General features: G+C 34.5%; 1 protein-coding gene across 2 annotated transcripts in view; it reads right to left on the reverse strand.

Moving 5' to 3' along the window:
• The window catches only part of COL4A5 (collagen type IV alpha 5 chain), a 230,249-nt gene that overhangs the window by 52,956 nt on the left and 159,941 nt on the right, over positions 1–17,352 (reverse strand). For both annotated transcript variants that reach the window (XM_039233533.1, XM_039233532.1), the window contains exons 26-32: positions 16,734–16,826; positions 16,537–16,641; positions 15,088–15,185; positions 13,472–13,622; positions 6,620–6,733; positions 1,457–1,624; positions 474–563 (exon numbers count right to left, since the gene is read on the reverse strand). In XM_039233533.1, coding sequence (XP_039089464.1) covers positions 474–563; positions 1,457–1,624; positions 6,620–6,733; positions 13,472–13,622; positions 15,088–15,185; positions 16,537–16,641; positions 16,734–16,826 — 819 coding nt within the window. The remainder of the gene's footprint in view (positions 1–473; positions 564–1,456; positions 1,625–6,619; positions 6,734–13,471; positions 13,623–15,087; positions 15,186–16,536; positions 16,642–16,733; positions 16,827–17,352) is intronic.

The following is a 17,352-nucleotide window of genomic DNA, read 5'->3' on the forward strand; positions in this document are numbered from 1 at the left end:
ATATTTTCTGGGGTTCTTTTTTACAAGTATAGAAATTATTTACAAAATGAAAATTTAATCCCTGTATTTTGTTATTTTGAGCTGATCATTTACCATGTCTCACAGAACCTATTTAAATGTCATGTCACATACAAACAGAAACACAAGTGGGGCGCCTAGTGGCTCAGTTGGTGGAGCATCTGACTCGATTTTGGCTCAGGTCATGATTTCACGGTTCTCATGGGACAGAGCCCAGCATGGAGCCTGCTTGGGACTCTCTCTCTCTCTATCTCTCTGCCCCTCTCCCACTTGCATGCACACACGTACTCTCTTGCTCAAAATAAATAAATGAATAAACATTTAAACATTTAAAAAAGAATATACAAGCAAGCATTGCTCATTTTAAAGCAGCCAAATAAAAATGTTCTGTATTGACATAAAAGATGTTAAGTTTTCTCTCTTACATGCATCTGCCAGCCAACTGTGAATATTACCTTTGTGACCAGGAACACCACTCCTGCCAGGAATTCCCAAAGGTCCTGGTGGTCCTGGAGGTCCCATCATACCCATTTCACCTTTGGCACCTTTGAAGAATATCAATAATTAACTTTTACCTTTCCTTGACCTTGGAAAGATAAAAGACAAGTTTTAAGATGGCAACTAGAAGACCTGAGGGTTGGAAGGCAGGCACTAAAGTCTTACCCCTTTTCAATTGTTGTAACCTTAGTGACCAGGACTACCAATATCTACGAATACAAAGACTCACTGTGATAGCTTATCTCCAAAGATGGCCTCACAATGCACCATACTTCCCAGTATTTACGCCCTTGTCTAGCCTTCTCTCCTTGAATTTGGGCTGACTCTGTGCTTGCCCTTGACTAAGTAACATTGTGACTCCCAAAGCTAGATCAGATGAAGTCTTGGCAGCTTTCACCTGGGACTCTTGGAACACTTCCTTTTGGTTGGCAGATTCTTTCATGTGGAAGCCAGCTGCCTTTAGAAGGAGAGCAACTACCCTGAGTTTATCATAATGTAAGGATCCTAAGCCATGTGAAGAAGCATTATGAATAATGAGAGACATGTGAAGAGACCAAGGGACACTCAGGTGTCAGAGAAGTGCTATTCTGGAAGTAGATCTTCATCCCAACCATTCCAGTTGGTGCCATCTGGGTTAGAGATAAATTACCCCATTCAAATCATGCCTTAATTCCTGACCCACGAAATATTGAACAAAATAAAAAGGTTGATTTAAACCATTAAATTCTGGGGTCATTTTCTATATGGCAAGATGTAACCAGAAATCTCTCAGAAAAAAAGTGTAATGTAAATAACAAAGTGAGTCTCCTGAGAAGACATTTAACACTTTTCCATAAGGAATAGGTTGAACCAGAAAAGTATGACAAAAAAATAATATAATGGAATCATAATAGTTTTAATTTCTTGAATCTAAAACCAGAGAAAACTTTAAATGAATTACCTGGAAATCCAGAGGCACCTGCTTTTCCTGGAAGCCCTGGTGTTCCTGGGGGTCCCATAGGACCAGGTGCTCCAGGAATTCCTGGACTGCCTCTCTCACCAGGGGGTCCTGAAACATCAAACCCAGGAGGCCCTGGATCTCCCTTCTCTCCTGGTATTCCACGCAAGCCTAGTTAATACAACACCAATATTAACAAGTTTTTAAGAAGTTTTAAGAAATGTGTCTGATCATTTTTCTAGCAAACAAGTGACAGAGTCCTCTCTATAACAAACCTAACAGTGAGTCAGAGATTCCTTTAGTATTGTGCACAAAAAATGACCTAACAATCAACTTTAGGAGTTTCAGGTATATTTCTCTATGAAAATACTTCTCAAATTATTTCTGGTGAAGGACCAATCTTTTCTTAATTCTTAGTCCATTGTAGACTAATATTTTTCATAAAATACAATACAGTGACTAAAAGAACTAAAATTAAAAAACTAAAACACATATAATACATGTCTACCTTTGGTTATTAAATTCAACAAATACAATTACACTGTCAAATTGCTATAAAAGTTTCTGAATGCTTGCTCTCAGTTTCTTTTAATTCCAATGGAGGCTGGTAATAAGCAGTTTGTGATTTTACATTGGTCCATTGACTGCATTTGGATTTGCATTGCTCTAAGGTACTACAGATTATTGGGATATAGTTCCATAATCCATAAGAATGATTAATTACTGATTAAGCCCATTGCATGGACCTTTTTTACTTTATTTTGACCTCATTTTACATGTTGTTTTAATAATATATTACCATCACTTTTTGTTGTTACATTTTGTTTCCCAGTATTCTAACCAGGATTTTACAGAAAAAAAAAATATGACACTGAAAAAATACTTAACCTTAGTAAGTTTTGTAACACTGAACTACCCCAAGGCACAAGATGATTAGAATATATGTAGGAAAAAGAATTACTCTACAAACACAGAGCAAGTTTTCAGTGCAATACCTATCAGATATGTGACTTAGTGAGTCACTTAATATTGTTGATCTACATATGTTAAAAGGGGATACAACTGACTAGAAGCTAGATGCTGAGCCAGGTGACCATTCCAAGTGTCCCTTCAAAAATAACACCTAATTTTATTGTTGAATGTTCAAAGACAATTATTTTTATCATAGAGCAAGACACAGGGATTTTAAGATGTTTGGTGTCATATACCAGCATGTCCTTAAACTAATACAGTTCACTCTGAAGATTACAGAATTCCATTTAGTTGGCACAGTGGTGATGGTTCCAATGTTGTCACTTCATAGAAAAATACTATAAAAAGGAGAGACTTTACATTATTGTATTTGTGAAGTATGATGAGATACCTAATAATGAGTACTATTAGAACACTATATAGATCACTGCCTATTGTTATAGCCCAACTAGTTCTTGATAGCTCAGTTTTTGAAATAATTAATTTGTCATTTGAAATATGCTCTGCAAAAGAATGAAAAGAAACCAAAGACTTAAATCTGGAGAAATCTGGTTTGTTTTTCCTGTTTAAAGCTTTACTTTAAGTTCTAGCTTTTGAGAAAAAACTACAGTACCTGGTAGGCCTGAAGTTCAAGAGTCAGGAGTTATAGTTCATTAGCAAGATGAATCATCCAAGCAGAAGCAAGTTGCAAAAAGATTGATTAGGTTAGGAGATAAAACTAAGCACGTTAAGATAAGAACAAAAAAGTCTACAAGTAGAAGTTATTAGATACTGATTCATGAATATCATATATTAGTAATGAGAAAAGAAATTTATTTTAGGCATTCATTCAGATGTTCACATAGCATATTCTATAAATGAAATATATTTGCCAACAGAGACACACTAAAATATTTACATTCACAAAAAAATAATGCTCTTTAATGAAAATCAGCTTTACATTTTTATCTCTGATCCTTATATTGCTTTGAATAATATTTTTGGAACTTAAGCTCCTAAAGATAAGTTAGAATTTAAAACTGATTTTGATTTTATACTGTAACAGCTTAGGTACAGAGAACTCAATAATTATTAATGGATGACTATGATTAAACAACCCCCATGTACTAGCAAAGATTTTTTTTCATTGTTATTTGTAGTAGTAACAAATATTATGCTGTACTTTTCATAGCATAGATTTTTCCATGAATACTGTCAGACACAGGCATCCTGGTAAGATCAAGAATGAAGATGATAAAATAATGGGGCGCCTGGGTGGCTTAGTCGGTTAAGCGTCCGACTTTCGCTTAGGTCATGATCTCGCGGTTCGTGGGTTCGAGCCCCGCATAGGGCTCTGTGCTGACTGCCAGCTCAGAGCCTGGAGCCTGTTTCAGTCTGTGAATCCCTCTCTCTCTGACCCTCCCCTGCTCACACTGTCTCTCTCTCTCCTAGAAATAAATAAAAATATTAAAAAAAATTTTAAAAAAGAATGAAGATGATAAAATAAATGACAAAACACAACAGAATGATAAATTCATCTTTATATAACAATAGGAATTATATGGCTGTATCTATAGAGGGTAAGTGCATAAGGGGTAGACAGATGCTCTTAATTTAATGGCAGCTAAATGGAACCAGTTACTGGAAAAAGGGGAAAATTTCAAAAACATATTATCTGTGAAAACTTTACACACACACACACACACACACACACACTACCCAAGGTTTGATAGCTGAAAAAAAGTTAGAAAACTTCATAGATGAAAATGTGTTAGGAAACTTCATCTATGAAATGACATGACTAATTCCTTGTTTCTTTGTTTCACCTTAGTGGCAATGAGGTTGAACTGATTCAGCTATGTACTTTTTCCTGAGATCAGGCAACCATTACAATACATTTGGCTCAGGTTAGGGTATAATCCTTGAACATGGAATTAAGTATATTTAATTGACCTCTAAAAGATTCACTAAAGCAGCAGTCTCCTAGCTAATAGCCAGATCAAATAACAAGAATTAACAATTTCCATTTCTGCCTGGATTAGTAGGGCATAGAATGAAAAGTATTTTGCTTCTTATCCTTTGGCATTTTTTCCTTTAATTTCCCTGCTGTCAAATGACGAATTGATATTCAACAGTTCCTTAATTTATAAACATGCATTAAACTGTGTATCTTGCCTTGGAAAGGAGAATGACAAATAGTAAAGTTTAATTAAATTACAGCAGAACACTATAGTCAAAAATGTTTGAAAAGTATAATGCAAACATTTTATACTGGGGAGATGACAATATAAAATATTTTGCATTAAGTTTTCTACTGCAAAATGAAACACAGCAAGTATATTAAATAAGCTTATTAAAAAACATTGGTAGTTAGAATTTCAGTCATGCAGTGTAAGTCAGGTGTATCAAAATATTAGTAACAGCCTTGCTGATCACCCTTTCATTGAAATGTATTAACAGAAATTACAATGTTTTTGAAATGGGCTAAGATAATTTTCTGCTTTGGTGATATAAATAAATTTATATAAAAAGTGAATATATGTGGCTAGTATTAAATATAAAATGTAGTCTATCCTATAGTAGAAAAAATCTGTGATTTGATAACATATATATATTAATAAGAGTGCATTCAATACATCTTCATGACAGTCACTATTAACTTCATTTGTTGAACCATATTAGTTAAGATCTTGAATTCTATGGCAAAGCATATATTTACAGAAGAGATGAGATTAAATTTAGCACCATTACTTTTCCTCTGCCCATCCTATATAGACTTTATAAATTAATACACCTATATATCTGTAAGTTAAAAAGCAGAGAACATTGGATGAATGAAACAGAGTATTAGCCAAATTTGAAAAAGCATAAACCACAAATAAACGTATTCTTATTTTGTTCAGATTGTTATTAACAGTAGTATTTTCATTCTTGTTTAGCTGTGATTTAAGAATTCAGAATGCTTCCAAAACCTCATGCAATTTTAGAAAATAGAAGAAATGACAAAACACAACAGAAATGATAAATCCATTTTAGCCATCTTTGTGGAACAGCAGGCCAAGACTATAATGACCAAACCTAAAAATTGTTTTTTCTCAAGATTCTTTTGCTGCACCAGTTGAACAGAATGGTTTTTTCATGAGTGTTGAACAGGTACTTTTTAACAACCTGGTTCAAAGCAACACTGTAAGTTTTCTTATTTCTAAATCGTGTAGTAGTGACATGTTAGGGACCATTAAAAAAAAAGTACAATGTGCCATAAAATAAAATTTTTAAACAGGAAATAAGCTAAAATAACCTTTACTTCCAGGCCTTTTATATTGTTAACTGCTGTTTCTAGATTTTAGCATAATAACTAACAAAATATCTATTGTTATTTAAGGTCAGAAAATATATTTCTACTATTTCAAAATCCATGTTTGTACATCTGACATATTCATGTAAGTTAAGGAAAGATTAAATTTTTCATATTTGTTTTAATATTAGGAATTATTACATTGCTTTGCAATAATATACTGGCCCAAGAGTGGCCCTTACTGTGCATAACCAGATGGCTCAGAATCCACAAAACTCAGGCAGGTTCTCACACAAACATAGAGGAACAATATGATTCTCTATTAGGTTACCAGCTGACAAACTTGTTTTGCATATGTATATAAAAAAAGTTTAGAGAGTGTATGAGTTGCAAAGCGACTGCTGATTTAGGGACAAAAGGGGAAATAATTCAACTCCCTTGTTTTATTTTTTTCAAAAAAAGAAATGAGAATGCCTAAAAAATATTTTTAACAGAATGTTTTTAACTCTAGCTCTCATGTGCGAAGACATGTTAAGAGATTCCACAAAGGTCTATGAATTCTGTACAGCTACTCAGGTCTGAAAATAATCAGCACTAGACGTTCTTAGCTCTGTGATTCCAAGACTGTGACTAGTTCAAAGACTGTATGCTGTGGCAACATATTGCAGTTGTTAAACTGCATTATTGTCAACAGATCAATTTTAAATGAACAGGAAGGGAAAATGTAGGATTAAAGTAGCTCTTATGTTGTGATCTATACTTTTTCAGTTTTACAAAATTATACAAATAATTTGTTAATCAAATTTGTTAATCAAATTTTTTTTCTGGAAAACTGTTACATAGGTTGTATTTTATTCATGGGCTAACCAACCTCTATATAATGAATGATACAAAATGCATATTATTTACTCCAATCTTACCAGGTTGGCCTACCGGTCCAGGAATCCCTGGTGGCCCTGGTTGTCCCTCAACACCTATCCCTGGAAGCCCAGGAGGTCCCATTGGCCCAGGTTGTCCATTTGGCCCAATATCACCTTTAAGAAATAAATATAATGTAAATATTAAAAACAATAACAATAGCTGAGTCACTAGTTATTACGAACCACAATACCCCTGTGAAAAGGCACATCCTATTAAGCAAGGATCTTTAAAAGCTATCTAATCATTGAGCAAGAAAAGTATGCACAAGTACTCACATAAGATGACAGGAAATGCATTAAGTTACAGACTTATAATTTAACCTATGCTGAGCACTCAACTTCACAAAATAGTACAGAAGATTACAAACCACACATTTCTTTTACCTGAAACTCATCTATAAGTATCTATAAGTTTGTGCAAGTATCTATAAGTTTAAAATATATTTTCAAATTGCTTTTTTAAGGTAGGTGACCTTTAACATCTTCCTATTTGTTAACTTGGGCCCATGTCCCATAAATACACTGAAGCCTCTCTCATCATCAGTAAAATACTTTGACCATAGAAACTTAACTGTCCCTCTATCTTATGTCTCTTATTTAAAAAAATTTTTTACATATACTAAAATTCTCTTTCTAATGTTCTCTAATGGGTTTTGACCAATGTATACAGTCATATAATCACCACCAACATTAAGATATATAAGATACATATACAGCATCATCAAACCAAAAGGCCTCCTGTACCTGGTTGTAGTCAACTCCTCTCTACATTCTAATTCCCTGGCAAGTGCTTGATCTGTTTTAAGTCTTATAGTTTTTCCTTTTCTAGTATGGTGTATAAATGCAATCATATAGTATGTAGCGTTTTGAGTATGTCTCCTCTCCCCTAACATAATACATTGAGATTCATCTATGTTGCTGTACAAATCAGTAGTTTGTTACTTTTTATTGATGAATAGTATTCCATTATGTAAACATGCCACAATTCGTTCATCTATTCACCAGCTGAAGGAAACTGGGCTATTTCCAATTCTTGGCGATTATGAATAAAGCTGCTATGAACACTGACCTACAGATTTTTGTGTGAAGTGTCACATTTTTTTCTTGGATAAATAACTAGGAGTGGGACTGCTGGGTCATGTGGTAAGGGTATGTTCATAAGAAATAGTCAAAAGGTTGGTTTTTATTTTTTAGTTTTTCTTTAAATTACAGTTGGTTAACATGCAGTGTAATATTAGTTTCAGGTGTAGAATTTAGTGACTCATCACTTCCATACAACACCTAGTGTTCATCAAAAGTGCACTCCTTAATCTCCATCACCTATTTCACTGATCCCCACATGCCCCCTCCCCTCTGGTAACCATCAGTTTGTTCTATGATTAAGAGTCGATTCTTTGTTTGCCTTTCCTTCCCCCCCACCCATGTTCATTTGGTTTGTTTCTTAAATTCTACATATGAGTGAAATCATACAGTATTAGTTTTTCTTTGACTTATTTCACTTAATATAATACTCTTGAACTCCATCTATGTCTTTACAAATGGCAATACATCATTCTTTTTTATGGTTTAGTAATATTCCATTAAACCTGTACCACCCCTTCTTTATTCATTCATCAGTCAATGGACACTTGTGCTGTTTCCATAATTGGGCTATTGTAGATAATGCTGCCATAAACATTGGGGCTCATGTATCCCTTTTAACTAGTATTTTTATATTCTTTGTGTAAATACTTAGTAGTGTAATTGCTGGATTGTAGGGTAGTTCTATTTTTAATTTTTTGAAGAAACTCTATACTGTTTGCCAGAGTGGCTGTACCAGTTTGCATTCCCCAAAACAGTGCAAGAGTTCCCCTTTCTCCACATCCTTGCTCAGACCTGTTGTTTCTTGTGTTGTTGATTTTAGCCATTCTGACATGTGTGAGGTGATATTTCATTGTGGTTTTGATTTGTAGTTCCCTGATGATGAGTAATGTTGAGCATCTTTTCAGTCTGTTAGCCATCTGGATGTCTTCGTTGGAAATGTATCTGTTTGTGTCTTCTGCCCATTTCTTAACTAGGTTATTTGTTTTTTGGGTGTTGAGTTTGCTATGTTCTTTATAGATTTGGGGTACTAACCTTTTATCAGATATCCAATATGTCATGTGCTAATACCTTCTCCCATTCTGTAGGCTGCCTTTTAGTTCTGTTGATTGTTTTTTTCACTGTGTAGAAGCTTTTTATCTTGATGAAGTCCCAATAGTTCATGTTTGCTTTAATTTCCCTTGCCTTTGGAGACATGTCTAGTAAAAAGTTGGTCCAGTCTAGGTCAAAGAGGTTGCTGCCTGTGTTCTCTACGATTTTGATGGTTTCCTGTCTCACATTTAGGTCTTTCAAGTGGCGAGATTTCTTTTTACTTGAGCATAGTTGATACACAATGTTACACCTAGTTTTAGGTGTACAACATAGTGATTCAACAAGTATATATATATATGCTATGTTCACCACAAGTGTAGCCACCATCTGTCACCATATTATTTCTATTTCTTGCCTGATAACATTTCATTACTCTATAGGACATACAGTATGGTATGAAAGGACATCTCATGCTGTCCCATATCTTCAGGGAAAAGTAGTCAGTCTTTCACCACTAAATATAATGGATCAAGTTTTTTGTAAATGCTCGTTATCATGCTAAGGAAGCTCTCTTTTATTTCTAATTTTGTGAGAGCAAACTTTGCAGAATGAATGTTGAATTCTGCCAAATAATTTTGGAGGTTCCTCAAAAAATTAACACTAGAACTCCCCTAGGAGTGCTACTGCAAGGAATTTACCCAAGGGATACAGGAGTGCTGATGCATATGGGCACATGTACCCCAGTGTTCATAGCAGCACTCTCAACAATAGCCAAAACATGGAAAGAACCTAAGTGTCCATCAGCTGATGAATGGATCTAGAAGATGTGGTATATTTATACAATGGAATACTACATGGCAATGAGAAAAAATGAAATCTGGCCATTTGTAGCTACATGGATGGAAATTGAGGGTGTTATGCTGAGCTAAATAAGTCAGGCAGAGAAGGACAGATACCATATGTTTGTACGTATAGGTGGATTAGGAGGAACTTAACAGAGGACCATGGGAGAGAAGCAGGGGAAAAATAGTTGGGGAGAGGGAGGGAGGCAAACCATGAGAGACTCTTGAATGCTGAGAAGAAACTGAGGGCTGAAGGGGGGGTGGATGAGATGGGAACGGGGTGATGGGCATGGAGGAGGGCACTTGTTGGGATGAGCACTGGGTATTATATGTAAACCAACTTGGCAATAAAATATTTAAGGAAAAAAAAGAATTAGAGATTAAAGAAATTTATTATTGGTCACCATTTTGCTTTTGAAAGTGCTGCATCTCCTGTTAGGAGAGATTGCTAGGTTCTAATACGTAGCCACTGGTATAAGTGTGTCTGATAGATGAACTTTTATTATCATTTCCTTACCGAGTTCTGACTGTGGTTTACTGACCCAAAACATTAGCAATACATATTCATAAAGGTTCCAGATAAAATAACCACTATCATAGTGATACCATGTAGATTTTCTACAGTAGTCACAGAGAAGACTCTATGTTTTTGTGTTTCTAGTGACTCAAGTAGTGTCTGGCACAGAATAAGAACATAATGTTTGAGGAATGAAAGAATTACATGGCAGAAAATCCCAACTTCTTTTTCTTCTAGCACCTTAGGAACTGTACTAGGGTTTTAATATTTGAGAATAATTCTTATTATGATATGGGAATCCTATATTTACCTTTACACATTAGGAAAATAAATGTCTGTTAAGACACTGATGTTTAAAATAGTCCTCAACCCATTTCTTCCTAACCCATCTCAAGGATATTTTAATAAACAAAGTATTATGAGTGAGTAAATCCCATTTGGAGACTGCCACATAACTTACCATTTGGAATGTCTCTCTGAAATTTTTGGTGTCACATGTTTAAGCTAGGGTAGATAACTGGTGGGAAACACTATGTGTAACTTTGAGTGTTATAGTTTACATGTGGCCAGAACTGTTTACTTGAAGACAGATAGGTATTTTTAAAAGAACTTAAAGAAGAATTAGTATTGGGCTAGTTTGGGGCTTTTGCTGATAGAATATAGGCTGGGTAAATTGGGCTGTGCTGTCATATTGCTTTAATGGGAAATAATCCAACATGTTTCAGGAGTATAGAGTTGCTCAGATTATTCTCTGGGGGCTAAAATACTGACTAGGAGAGCCCCATTCCCTGAAAACCAGTAAGGAAAAACAAATTGCCAAACCACCTATGCTAATTTTATTTCTGTATATAATTAGGGGAATCAGAATCAAGGGGGTAGAGGAAGCCAATGAAGAAATAAGCAAAGTACATGAGCAGTTCACAGGAAAAATATGTATGACCCTTAAGCATACGAAAAGATGTTCAATTTTATTCATAATAATGGAAATACAAACTTAAACTACCCCGAGAGTAAAAGCAAAGGACCTAGTATATTCAAAGAAATCTTTTTTAAAAGAACAAAGTTAGAGGACTTACATTACCTGACATCAAGTCTTATTATAAAGCTACTGTAACATAAACAGTTGGTAATGACTTAAGGATAGTAAAATAGATAAGTAGAATTAACAGCAAAAAATAGACCTACACATCTATATCCATCTGATTTTTGACACAGATGCCAAAGTAATCCAATGGGGAGTGAAACATTTTGAACAAATGATGTTGAATAAAATTATTTAGAATGAATGATAGTCTTAAACATAAAACCTAAAATAATAAAATTTATAAAATAAAGCAGAAAATCTTTGTAACTTTGGGAAAGGAAAGGTTTCTTAGACGAAACACAGAAAATAATTATATAAAAAATAGATAAATGAAACATCAATAAAACTAAAACTTTTATTCATTAAAATAGACTGATAAAAATGGATAGGCAAACCAGATTGGGATAAAATACTCATAAACATATATTACACAAAGGAAAAGTATGCAGAATATATAAAGATCACTTTCAATTTAACATAAAAACAGAAACAACCCTTATTTTAAAATGGGTAAAATATCTGAATGTGTAAATAATCCATCAGTACATGTACAAGAGTTCAACATCATTAGTCATCAGGGAGATGCACAATAAAACCAAACTATGTTACCAAGACACCTACTAAAACTCAAAAATGAAAAGACCAATAACACCAAGTGTTAGAGAGAATGTGGAAAAATTAAAACTTTCATAACATATTGGTGTGAGTTTAAAATGGTACAATCATTTTGGAAAAAGGTCTAGTAGCTTCTCATACAACTAACATATACCTACCTTATAACCTAACAATTCTACTCTTAGATATTCACCCAAAGAAAAATTAAAGCACATATCCACAAAAAGACTTATAAAATAATGTTCTTAACAGTGTCACTAATAATAGCCAAAAATTTGACACAGTCCAGATGTCCATCAATATAGAACTGATAAACAAACTTCAGCATATTTGTACAATGAAGGACTTAATAAAAAAATAAAAACTCTCGATAAACACAACATGAATAGATCTCAAAAACAATATTCTGAGTGAAAGAAGGCTTACAAAGAATGTACCCACTGTGCTATTCCATATGGAGTTCTAGAACAGGTAGAATTAATTCACAATGAAGGAAAACCATTATAGTATAGTTGCCACTGTGGACGTTGGTGTAGGAACTGAGGAAAGGGGCAAAAGGGAAATTTCTGGGACTACATTTTGATAGGGGTGTATGCTTTGTCAAAATCTAGCAAATATCTCCTTAAGATACGTGCATCTCATTTAATGTGAATTTTATGTCAAAAAAATTAACAACCATAGAACTGTAATTATAATACACATGCTAAGGCATTTAGGAAGAAGTGCACTCCCTAAATTGTAAAATTTACTTTGAAATTCATCAAAAAATAAGTTAATGGATAAAGGGAAGGATTAATATGTAACAAATTGTGTATAGGAAAATGTTGATAACAGAATATTTTCTACTTTGCTGTTTATATGAAATTTTAAAAACATAAAATGTTGACAGAGATAAAATGTTAATTGTAGAATCTTGATGGTAGACATAGGAGTTTTTACTGTACAGTTCTTTTAATTTCCTGTCTGAAAATTTCCACAATAAAATGTTTAGAAAACTCTACTGATAAGTACCTGTATCAGATTTGCAAAAATTACAGAGTTTGTCAATGTACTCACTTACCAAAGCTGTGGAGAAACAGGTATACTCATACATTGGTGATATGGTGCAAATGGAGAAGAATCTGACAATATCTAGAGATGCATTTAGCCTTTAATTTGGAAAATCTACTTCTATTGCTCTGTTCTACTATTACACCTGTACACATATAATAAAATAACATGTATGCAAGACTCTTCACTCTGATATTATTTCTAATAAGAAAAGATTGCCCAAAACCCAATCTAGTGACTAGCAACTGGCAGAATAAACTATGGTATATCCAAGCAAATCCAATACTAGGTAGCTATTTTTAAAAAATCAAGATCTCAATGCAATGAGGTGATCTCCAGGATATAAAATTAAAATAAGTAACATGCAAAAATTCAAAAGGTAGTACTCTACTTTTTGAGAAAGGCAGAAAATAAAATCTATATTCATATATATATATATATATATATATATGATTGTATCATCTATTCAATGAAATAAAACACAAAAACACCAATGGCAGGTGAAAAAGAACAGTGATGGAATGGTAGCATAGGCTTTCAGCTAATTGGATTTATCACCCATAAACTTTCCCAACAGTTTCAATTTCTATAAAAGTTAAAACCAAATTGAGAAGTAGTAATAACTTCTATACCTTTTGGTCCAGGGAGCCCATCCAAGCCAGCACGTCCTGGAGGACCTGTAGGTCCTGGGAAACCACGGTCCCCTTTTGGACCAAGTGTTCCTTTGAAACCTGGGAGTCCTGGGGGCCCAGGTGGCCCAGGTAGCCCAAGTCCTGGTTCTCCCTTAAGCACACACATGAGAAAACACAACAAAAACTCCCATGATTTTCTTGATGTTTACTGTTTACCATGGAGAATTTAAAGCATAAAATACAAGGTAATACCATTTTTCCCTATAGGGGGAGGGAGTAGGACAATTAAATGAAAAATAATTGGTGTATTGGAGAGAACATGTGGAAGGATGAGAAACAAATTAAATGATTTGGTTTCAGGAAAGGAAAGATAACTGAGAGAGAATGAGATTAAAGAACTCAAGTGAGGAAATGGGATTACAGACTGAGTATTAGATAATGATTTTAAATTTGACTAAGTATGATAATGACATTGTGGTTTTTGTGTGAAATGTCCATTTACTTAGAGATGAATACTGAAGTATGGGTAAAATAACATGATTTTGAGATGCGAGTTAAAATACTTCGGCAAAGAAAAAAGAAATAGATGAAGCAAATATGATAAAATCCCGATAATTTGGAATCTAAGAAGTGGATATATGAATGTTCATTGTATCACTCTTTTTACTTTGTGTTCATTTGAGAGGTTCATAATAAAATAAGAACAATTAAACAATAGAGAAGAGGTTTCTCATAAGAGCTGGGGTTATGGTCAATTGTTCTTCCCATGGAAAAATAGTAATGAAAACACAAAAAGTTTAAATTAATTAAAGAAAAGACAGGAACAGTCAGGATAATTATATACCATAGTAGTTTGCTGAAGGCTGACTAAGGAAAATTTTAGATTAGCTAAGAAGTAATAATAAAAAGAATGGAAAATAACTCAAATAGTAGTTGATGTTGTTGTTATTATTATTATTATATTATTACGCTAATAGCAGTGGCTTGCATTATGTCTGTGGGATGGAATTGGGACTGGAAAACAACACGGGAAGTTTCTGACATGATATTCAACCAATCATCACACAGGCATGGATAGAGATGAAATGGTATGGTTATACTATAGAGAAGTACAGAGGGAGCTGATGATTGTATTCTCTCATCTAATCTCATCTCATCAAATAACCTGTCACTCTAAAGCAGGTTCAGAAACTTTTTGTTTTTTCTAAATATGACCTCCTGGACTATTAAAGACTGGGTTAAATATTTTTAAATGAAAATATAATCAGTTAACTTTATTTATACAATGAAGACTTGGGAAAATAATGTCTATGTCAAAATAGAGAGTTAAGGCTAATAGAAGAAATAGGAAAAGGGAAAAGAATAAATTAAAATGTCCCAGACCTGGGGCTCCTGGGTGGCTCAGTAGGTTAAGCATCCAGCTTCGGCTCAGGTCATGATCTCGCGGTTCGTGGGTTCGAGCCCTGCGTCAGGCTCTGTGCTGACCGCTAGCTCAGAGCCTGGAGCCTGTTTCAGATTCTGTGTCTCCCTCTCTATCTGACCCTCCCCTGCTCATGCTGTCTCTCTCTCTCTCAGAGATAGAAACATTTTTAAAAATTTCAAAAAATGTCCCAGACCTTTGGTCCTGGAAAGCCTGGTGGCCCAGAAGGTCCTTCTAGACCAATTCTTCCAGGTGACCCAGGTGCTCCTGGAGGTCCTGGAATTCCAGGAAAACCTGTGAAATGATGAGCCATTTTTTAATCTCCAAAGAGAAGACACTTTAAAAAAGATACCCAAACTCCCATACCCACATTTTTACCCTGTCCAGTCATGCTTAGTGACTACAGTGAGATGTTAAAACTACAATGACATTCTAGATGACTACTCAGAATCAAGCCTTACAAATATCTGATATTCCTTCTCTTTTTTTTTTTCATTTCATAGTTTATTGTCAAGTTGGCTGCCATATAACACCCAGTGCTCACCCCAACAAGTGCCCTCCTCCATGCCCATCACCTTCCTTCCCCTCTCCCCCACCCCCATCAGCCCTCAGTTTGTTCTCAGCATTCAAGAGTCTCTCATGGTTTGCCTCCCACCCTCTCCCCAACTATTTTTCCCCTTCTCCTCCCCCATGGTCCTCTGTTAAGTTTCTCCTAATCCACCTATACATGAAAACATATGGTATCTGTTCTTCTCTGCCTGACTTATGTTGCTCAGCATAACACCCTCAAGTTCCATCCACATTGCTACAAATGTTAGGACCATAAGGTGATTGAGAAGGAATATCAGATTGCTGGCCATTTGTAGCAATCTGATATTCCTTCTCAATCACCTTATGGTCCTACCATTTTCATATAGAGCTAATTTGTGTGGAAGATATATTCTTCTAAAGGAAAATGAGAATTATAACTAGAAATAAACATAAGCAATGACTACCACACAAAAATGCAGAAAAACTTTTATTCTGCTTACATCTGGATATAGTACGATAAATGCCCTACAATATAAATCTGGAAATGATCTAAAAACAATTACAAATATTAAACACATATATACACATAAAGTCAAGTATGACTTTTTCAAAGTCACTTAGAATAAATTAGTAAGGACATGTTTAAAGATCGTTCTCAGACCAATGTGCATGCTTGCCATTCATGAGAATAAATTCTGTGAGGAAAAAAGCAGAACTGAAACAACAGCCCTAAAAAATTCCAGTAAATCAAGAAAACATGATTTAGAATAAAACATTACTTGGATACATATGTGTAATAAATGTTTCCTGCTTAATATAACCCATTCATTCAACAAATATCTACTGAGTGCTTACTATGTGCCAGGAACTTTTCTAAGCCCTGAAAATAAAGCTTATATATAATTTTTGTATATTTATGATTTAGATATTTTCTTGTCCAGACTATTTTAGATAAGGACAATAAAATTATAATGCATATGTGACTTCATTTACATTATTTATGGTACATAGAAAAAAGGTACAATTAATATATTTTATTTGTTGAGGAAATTGGATCAAAGAATAATGTAATACTAACCAGTTAAAATAGCCTGCCTGCTGGAGTCTTACATACCTTTGGGACCAGGTGGTCCAGGAAGCCCAATTCCAGGGATACCTGGTTCTCCTTTGCTACCGGGTATTCCTGGCAAGCCTGGCTGGCCGGGAAGTCCAGGGTCACCTATGGAGAAACAGCAGTTTTTTGTAGGGGATACTTTTAATGAAAGAAGCCAGTAAGTGTTAAAGACATGGCCAAACAAATTCCTCACATACCTGGAAGACCTACTTCACCATCTCTGCCTGGGTTACCAGGCAGGCCAGGCTTCCCAGGCTGGGTTATGGTCTGACCTGGATCACCTTTAGGACCTAAGAACAAGAGGGAATCAACGTGAATGAGAAATGTTCACTTGACTAAAGGTCTCCTTTCATTAAAAACAAAAAAAGATAAGTATCTATAATCTTTTGAAAATACACACTAACAAAAACCCACAAGAAAAATAACCCCAGATCATATATTGAAGGAACATACCAAACAGAATTATAAAATTTCAAAAAGAAAAAGTAGATGACAGCTTTAAGAGTTTCCAGGATTGAAGACAGCATCTATAAAAACATTTTTAAATGTAGGTCGAAAGAGCCTAACAAATTCAAACTGCAGTAAACAAGAAATATGTTTTTTGGCTAATTAATAGGTTTTATGTGTGCCAAGTCCAAATACACCTACTTCTCATTAATTAAAATAATAACTTGAAATAGTCTCAGGACAACTATGGATCTCTAAAATATGACATAAAAAGCACTAACCATGAGAGAAAAGACTGATACATCTGACTACATTGAAAATGACTTCTGTTGATTAAAGATACCATATAGGGAGTGAAAATGGCAAGCC

Source organism: Hyaena hyaena, unplaced genomic scaffold, assembly GCF_003009895.1.
Source record: "Hyaena hyaena isolate Hyena2069 unplaced genomic scaffold, ASM300989v1 scaffold_77, whole genome shotgun sequence".
Lineage (NCBI taxonomy): Eukaryota > Metazoa > Chordata > Mammalia > Carnivora > Hyaenidae > Hyaena > Hyaena hyaena.